Here is an 8,384-nt window from a genome sequence, read left to right on the forward strand (position 1 = left end):
TTGTCCCCACAGACATGGAACAAATCTTGTTCTTCTGCTACATCTTCAACTCTAAAATTTGAAGTTTTTTTTTCTTAGTGTAATTTATGTTTGATTTAAACTTGTATTGAAGTCTTTATTTTGTGATTTGAAGATTTTATTAACATATCTAAGTCAACTTGGAAGGTATTTTAACTTGTAGTTTAGTATTTCATAGATGCTCTAAGTGTTTGCATCATCTCCTGAGATAAAAGCAGGTGGTTATATCACGTCCTAATAAAGAACATGATCCATAGGAGAAATCGCATTTGTTTCATTTGAGGATTTTGTTTCTCATCACTGTCCCTTCCCCGGCAGCTAAAGCAGTGGATGGATACGTGAAGCCACAGATCAAGCAAGTGGTACCTGAGTAAGTGTCCAGGGTCCAGGGTCCAGCCCTGGGGGTCTAGTGGCCTCCTTCCCCCCCCCATATCTCTTCTCACTCTTCCTGTGCTGGGCAGCCCTGGGGGGGGGGACTGGGTGTGGTCTCCGTGGGTTGGTCCCCAGGGTCTCCTCCTATAGCAGGAGCCCCAGGTCCAGTGGCACAGCCTGTCCTCCTAAGTAGAGATGCTCCTGAGCCCCTTCCCCAGTCAGCTGCTGCCCCAAGGCTGTGAGGCTCTTGCTCTGTCTCCTCCCCCAGGTTTGTGAACGCCTCTGCGGACTCTGCCGGGGGCAGCACCACCTACATGGATCAGGCCCCCTCCCCCGCCGTGTGCCCCCAGACTCATTATAACATTTTCCCACAGAAGTAAGTTGTGTTCTCCTGGGGCTTCATGGGGAAGAGATGGACACTGGCCTGTCTAGACTTCTTTAAAGGGCTAGTAGGCAAAAGTATCTAGAGCTCCTGTAGGTCTGAGACCACCCGCTTGGGGAAAAGCAAGAGGTTTGACCAGGAGATAATCTAGGTGGAGCTGGGCAGCTGTGGTTTGCTCCTCTCTGGAAATGGTTATGTTCCTTGCTCTGTATAAGAGCCAGGGTTTAGCAGTGTCTGAACATCTAGTGTTAGGGAAAACTGTGGTGGGTAGTTTGGTCTGAGCCTCTCCAACAAGCTGGCTAGCAAAAAACTGGCTTCTCAGTGTTCAGAAGTGATCTTCAGATCAGAAGTGATCCTTTGCCCTCACAAAACCTTGGCTGGAGGTACAGGCAGCTCTAAGCCTCTCTACTGCTACCGGTGCAGCTTGGGATGGTCTCTGCTGCTCCCCGTTGGCATCTGACAACCTCTTCTTTCCCCTGTCTCTTCTCTCCCTCCTAAGCCCGGATCCTGTCCTTGACACGGATGGGGACTTTGATCTAGATGACACAATGGATGTGGCACGGCGTGTGGAAGAGCTCTTAGGCCGCCCCATGGACAGTCAGTGGATCCCCCACGCACAGTCATGACCCCCATCTCCATCTTCAGCTTCTTCATCCTCACCAGAGGAGTTACTCTTGTGGATGTTTTAATTCCATGAATCGCTTCTCTTTGGAAACAATACTCATAATGTGAAGTGTTAATACTAGTTGTGACTGTTTAGTGTTTCTGTGCATGATGGTACCAGTGAAGGGAGTATGAGTGTGTGTGTGCGCCCGCGTGTGTGTGAGTTTGCATGTTGTTTTTTTCTCCCCCTTGCTGCCCAGAGTTGAGCTGCATTATTGGGCCACAAACACATTGTGGTTGTTTTAACTTTGTGCAAAAAGGCCATTTATTCCATGAATTCTGGAACTTGGCCATGTGTCTTGACGGAGGCCGAGCCAAACATGTGGCTGTTCAAGTAAGAGAAAGAAAAGGGAGGAGAAACGCCTCCTCTCTGGTGAGTCTTGTCACTGTGTGTGCCAAGCAATTGATATATAACTATGATTATCTCTGCTTTTCTTCTGAAATGTAGAAACTGCCTTTTGACCAAAAAGCCAGTCCTCCCTCCTTCCTCTACCCTCTCTCTCACCCTGTTGTCTTGGGTAGGGATGGGAAGAGAGGAGGCCTACAATAATCGTTGAGGCAGACAGAGGAGTTTTTGAAGGGGTGTAGTGGCTTTTTAAATAACATCCATCTTAATGCTCTTCTCCACCTTCCTTCCTTCTGTACCTATCTCTCTGTCCTTTGCTCTCTACAGAATTGCCACTCAATTCCTATGCGTGTACATAGGTGCAGACTGATTTGATGAACTTAAGGAACAAAAGAGGCTCCCATAGCCAAAGCTTGTATAGTGTTGATGTCCTTTGTGTTTCAGCCACAGTGGAATGCCCAGCACTGACTGGCAGGTGCTGTGGACGTTGCCTTGTTCTCCTGGGAAGCTGCTTTGCAGTCTGCCCATCCTTCCTCTGGGCTGATAATGACTTTTTTTTTTTTTTGGCAAATGTTGAATGGTGTTTTTATTTCTGAATTGAGACTTTGCATTTTTCCCTTCCCACCCTAGTTTCACATCAGGATTCTTTCTCCCCGTGGCAGGCCTTGTGCCATTCGTGCCCAGGCCACCTCATTTCCCTTTCACTGTGCACAGGCAATGCCTTGGGGAGTGGTGGCAGCAGTTTGGTTTGAACCAGGGCCGGTGCCTTCAGCAGGTGTCACTGCCACACAGATACACATCCCCCGCTACTGGGTGTGGGTGCTGAGCGTCAGGCATTGGAAATTTGAGAGGAATGCAGTCAGCAGGTTTTCTGGAAAGTTTGTTAAGCTGCTTAAGGAAAGTAAATGCTTCAGAATAATCTTGCCTGCAGTTTTACACCTGAAGGAAGGCTCTGGCCAGCAGGTGAAAAGGCGGAGAAGCAGGTAGAACTTTGAGGTCCTCGGTGCCCCTCTCCAGAAGAAGGGCACGGACACACCCAGGAGAGAATGGCCCTAAGAACCTTATTTTTATAAATATTGAGTAAATACAGATTTTTTTTTTACAAAAAGAACTTCAGGATTTACCAGTGTTTTGATGTTCAAGGAAAAATATTCCTCTGTAGTAAATTATTTATTGGAAGATGACTTTTTAAAGGCTGCTGTTTGCCCTGGCTTGCTTACCTACACCGATTTATTTTTCTATGTTGGGCAGTAGGATCTTGCTGCCTCTGGAAAGCAGTGACCCTCTGTGGATTATCAGCATTGGCGGGCAATGCTGCTGAGCTCCTTACATCCCCCTCACAATGTGACTAAGAGTCCATCTGTGAGGCTGGACGTGCTGGGATGGTGGAAGGAAGCCTGTCCACCCCTATGCCCAGGCACCTGCCCGTTTCTCAGGCATCACCAGCATCGGCCTGGGTGACAGCCCTGTGTCCCAGTGTCCCCACTGAGGCAGAGTGAACACATTCATAGTGGTGGTGGGCCTGGCGCCCTAAGGCAGGCTGAGGCAGAGCTCTCGTGTTACATTGGTACGGGAGATAGGGGCTTCAAGAGTGGGGCTACCCCAAGCAGGGTGGCTCCTGTGCTTTCTAGAGTTTCAGAGCTGTCCTTAACTTCCTGAGGCTGTGCCGTAGAGGGGAGAGATTTTTACTGAAAGGTGCGCTTGCTATCTGCCTTGTATTTTCTCTCTCCTCCCTGTCCCTACAAATCGCAAGAAGAGGCAATGGCAAGTCTTGACCACCTCAGCCTTTCACTTGCTCCCGGACACACACACACACACACACACACACATCATCAAAGTGTTCTGATTCAGTGTGTGCTATGTGCAGGGTTTTGTAGGGGGTGGGAGGGAGACTCACAGTGACTATAATTTAAAATGGAAATATACTTTTTTATAATTTTTTTCTTTTTAAAACTTTGTGAAATTATTTCAGATACGTATTTTAGTGTCGAGGCAGATTATTAGTAGATAGCCACCCAAAAAAGTATTGTGTACAATTTGGAGCAGTCACAAAATTGTGTATTTTATGTTACAATAAAGACTTCTTCTGAAGGAACAATAGTGAGTCTTGTTTCTACTTTTTCCCATTAGGTGGTGAGAGAGTTATTTTGATAAGGAAAAGTTTGAAGACATCACTGTAACCTTGAAAAGAGGGGCTCGAGGTGGGTATTGGTGTACCCAGTTGAGTATACCTATGACCATGCAAAGACCTGGGTTCAAGCCCCCAATACTCACCTACAGGGAGAAAGCTTCACAAGCAGGTCTTTTCTCTCCCTCTCTGTTTCACTCCGCTTCCTTTCAATTTTTATTTGTCCTCTTAAGGGGGAAAACAAAATAGAGCAGTGGATTTGTCATGGAGGCACTGAGTCCCAGCAATAACGCTGATGGCAAAAAGGAAGAAAAAGGGAGTAGTTGGGAGCTGGCCACCTCAGAGTGCTGTCTGGTACACTGGCAGATGAAGGCATTTCTTAAGTTTCCTGCTCATATGTTTTGAAAATTAAAATGATAATCTTTATTCCCTGGCCTTCTGATTCCACAGTCTCCCTATCAGAAAGTTCATCCTTAAGATTTAGCACATTCAGGGGCCAGGTGGTGGCGCACCTGGTTAAGCACACACATTACAGTGCACAAGGACCCAGGTTCAAGTCCCTGGCCTCCACTTGCAGAGGGAAAGCATGGTGGTGAAGCAGGGCTGCAAGTGTCTCTCTCTCTCTCTCTCCCTCTCTATCACCCCTTCCCCCCCTTGATTTCTGGCTATCTCTATCATGTAAATAAAGATAATAAATTTTAAAAAAAAGATTCAGCACATTCAGTGTGCCAAACCTGAGCCAGGCTTTGTGTGTGAGATAAAAAAAATAGTTCCTGCCCTCAAGATGATTGCTGCTGGAGGGGAAAGACAGCTACCACATCAATTACTGTAAGATTTTGCTTCGTGTTGCAGTTGTTATCTCACAGTCATTACCAAATGGGACATAGAAGAAGGGCACCAGACAGCTTACTTAAACTGTTCCTATTAAAGAGAAAATAGTTTAAAACAACAACGATAACAAGGGCAACAAGAGAGAAAAAATAGCCCCCAGGAGCAGTGGATGTGTGGTGCAGGCACTGAGCCCCAGCAATAACCCTGGAAGCAAAAAAATAAATAATAATAAAAACAAATCTTAAAAAAAAAAAGGAGGGAGTCGGGTGGTAGCGAAACGGGTTAAGCGCATGTGGTGCAAAGCACAGGGACCGGCGTAAGGATCCCGGTTTGATCCTCTGGCTCCCCACCTACAGGGGAGTCGCTTCGCAAGTGGTGAAGCAGGTCTGCAGGTGTCTTTCTCTCCCCCACTCTGTCCTCCCCTCCTCTCTCCATTTCTCTCTGTCCTATCCAACAACGACGACAACAATAATAACTACAACAATAAAACAACTAGGGCAACAAAAGGGAATAAATAAATATTTTTTTAAAAAAGGAAAAGATGGGAGTTGGACAGTAGCGCAGCAGGTTAAGCACAGGTGGGAGCGGTGCAAAGTGCAAGGACTGGCATTAAGGATCCCAGTTCGAGCCCCTGGCTCCCCACCTGTAGGGAGTCACTTCACAGGCGGTGAAGCAGGTTTGAAGGTATCTATCTTTCTCTCCCCCTCTGTCTTCCCTTCCTCTCTCCATTTCTCTCCAACAACAACGACATCAATAATAACAACAATAATAACTACAAGAATAAAAATGGGCAACAAAAGGGAATAAATAAATACTTTTTAAAAAGGTAAAAACAAGGGGCCAGTAGTGGCACATCTAATTAATTGCACTGTGAAGCTACCCCTCCCTTGATCCCCCCCTCAATTTCTCTCTGTTCTATCAAATAAAAGGTGGAATGAAGGGGGCCAAGCAGTGGTGTACCTGGTTGAGCACACACATTACAGTGTGCATGGACCCAGGTTCAAGCCCCTGGCCCCCACTTGCAAGGGAAAAGCTTTACAAGTGTTTAAGCAGGCCTGCAGGTGTCTCTCTGTCTCTTTCCCTCTCTGTCCCTCCCCCCCTCACTTTCTGTCTCTATCCAATAACAAATCAATAAATAAAAACATTTTTTAAAAGTAGGGTGGAGGGGGTTGGGCGGTAGCACAGCAGGTTGAGTGCACGTGGCACGAAGCACAAGGACCGGCGGAAGGATCCCAGTTCGAGCCCCTGGCTCCCCACCTGCAGGGAAGTCACTTCACAGGCAGTGAAGCAGGTCTGCAGGTGTCTATCTTTCTCTCCTCCTCTCTGTCTTCCCCATCTCTCTCCATTTCTTTCTGTCCTATCCAACAACAATGATATCAATGACAACAATAATAACTATAACAACCATAAAAGCAACAAGGGCAACAAAAGTGAATATAAATAAATATTTAAAAAATGGGATGGAAAAAAAATGGCCGCCAGGAGTGGTGGATTCATAGTGCTGGCACCAAGCCCCAGCAACTAGAAGCAAAAGAAAGAAAAGACATCCAACCAGATTATGGCATGCTTGTGATCGATCTAAAGATGTAGAGAATCATCAGAATAGCAGAGACTCCAGAGTTTTAAGTCAGTGGATCTGAGATGGAGCCCAGTTTTCATCTTCGGTGATGCTTCCCCAAGGACCACACTTGAGAAGGATAGTCTTAAATGATGAAGCTAGAGGAACATGCTACCACATTTATAAAACTTGAAATAATTAAACTAAATGAAGCACAAAAAAGGACTAATACTTTATGATTCCCCCAATATGAGAGACCTAGAGTATTCAAATTCAGAGATAAAAAATAAAACGGTGGTTGGGGGGGGTGAGGTGGAGTTATTGTCATATAATTACAGAGTTTCAATGTGGATTAAAAAAAACTGTCCTAGAGAACTTCCGGAGGCAGGGCTATGAGCAGCAGCAGATCTGTTTCCTCCTCTCCTCCCCTCCCCTCCCCTCCCCTCCCCTCCCCTCCCCTCCCCTCCCCTCCCCTCTCCTCTCCCAGATCAACTAGGAATACCAAAGGAGACCACCTGGGACTGAAACAAGACAGGACTAGAACGACTACAGGAACCCACCAAATCACGGGTGAGTGCAAACACGTGGCTGGTGACAGAGGAGCCCAGGGAGAGACTAAGTGGCTGGTAACAGCCCGGGCGGTTTATCAGTTGAGACACCACCTCCAGTCTGTTCCACCAACAAGGGGACAGCTGAAGGGAGGAGAGGACTCCCCAGAGACTCACCAAGTGCAACTCTGGTTCTCCATTGCTACTGCCCTCAGAATCTGGAGCAGCGGCAGGGAGGGACACCGGGGCACAGAGATCTAACCAGGAAACTGGGAGAAGACCTATACCTCGGTGGCATAGCTGTGGGGCTGTGAAAGTCTCTTTGTATAACCACTGGATTGTCTCTGTCACACCCTGCCTTATCTCTTGGTTAGGAGTCAGTGATTAAGTTAAGAAGCCTATCCAACAACAATGACATCGATAATAACTACAACAATAAAACAACAAGGGCAACAAAAGGGGAATAAATAAATAAATAAAATTTTTAAAAAATTTAAGTTAACAAGCCTACTTATAGTTAGAAGCCCTCAGGCTCCCATAGCCTACAGAGAAGAAGAAGAAGAAGAAAAAAGAGGCTTTTAAATCACTGAGCTCCAATTCAGGGATTAAAATACTATTGAAACAACTGTTAACTTCCACCACTGTGAACCCTTTAATTACCTTACTTAGACACAAGTCAATCCAGGAAATAGTGATCAGTAATTTGAAAAGTACTAAGAGAGGGAACTCATAACATAATATATAAAATGGGTAAACCAACAAAAAGAAATATTGAAGAAATGAACCAGGACAACAGTCCAGCTAAAAGCCCCCCAAAGGGTAAAGCACAAAATAATGAGCTCAACATCCAAACATTAGCTAAGGAAATAATCACAGGAGTGAGTAAAGAGTTTGAAAGAATTGTCATCAGAAATACAGGAACAACAAATGAGACTCTGGAAGAAAACACTATCTCAAGGTTATTAGCTGAAAGTTGAAATAGCTGAGCTAAGAACACAACTAGCTGAACAAGCTAAAACAGTATCAGAACAGGGTAACAAAATAGATGAACTCCCCCCACACCTATGGACATCTAATCTTTGACAAAGGGGCTCAGACTATTAAATGGGGAAAGCAGAGTCTCTTCAACAAATGGTGTTGGAAACAGTGGGTTGAAACATGCAGAAGAATGAAGCTGAACCACTGTATTTCACCAAATACAAAAGTAAATTCCAAGTGGATCAAGGACTTAGATGTTAGACCACAAACTATCAGATACTTAGAAGAAAATATTGGTAGAACTCTTCTCTGCATAAATTTTAAAGACATCTTCAATGAAACAAATCCAATTACAAAGAAGACTAAGGCAAGTATAAACCTATGGGACTACATCAAATTAAAAAGCTTCTTCACAGCAAAAGAAACCACTACCCAAATCAAGAGACCCCTCACAGAATGGGAGAAGATCTTTACATGCCATACATCAGACAAGAGTTTAATAACCAAAATATATAAAGAACTTGCCAAACTCAACAGCAAGACAACAAATAACCCCATCC

At 45.3% G+C, this 8,384-nt stretch overlaps 1 protein-coding gene across 3 annotated transcripts in view; it reads left to right on the plus strand.

The window, feature by feature from the left end:
• The window catches only part of LOC103124280 (signal transducer and activator of transcription 5B), a 101,784-nt gene extending 97,905 nt beyond the window's left edge, over positions 1–3,879 (plus strand). For all 3 annotated transcript variants that reach the window (XM_007534994.3, XM_060203487.1, XM_060203488.1), the window contains 3 exons: positions 337–388; positions 659–766; positions 1,272–3,879. In XM_007534994.3, coding sequence (XP_007535056.1) covers positions 337–388; positions 659–766; positions 1,272–1,398 — 287 coding nt within the window. In that variant the 3' untranslated portion in view covers positions 1,399–3,879. The remainder of the gene's footprint in view (positions 1–336; positions 389–658; positions 767–1,271) is intronic.
• Positions 3,880–8,384: the final 4,505 nt, after the last annotated feature.

Source organism: Erinaceus europaeus, chromosome 12, assembly GCF_950295315.1.
Source record: "Erinaceus europaeus chromosome 12, mEriEur2.1, whole genome shotgun sequence".
NCBI lineage: Eukaryota > Metazoa > Chordata > Mammalia > Eulipotyphla > Erinaceidae > Erinaceus > Erinaceus europaeus.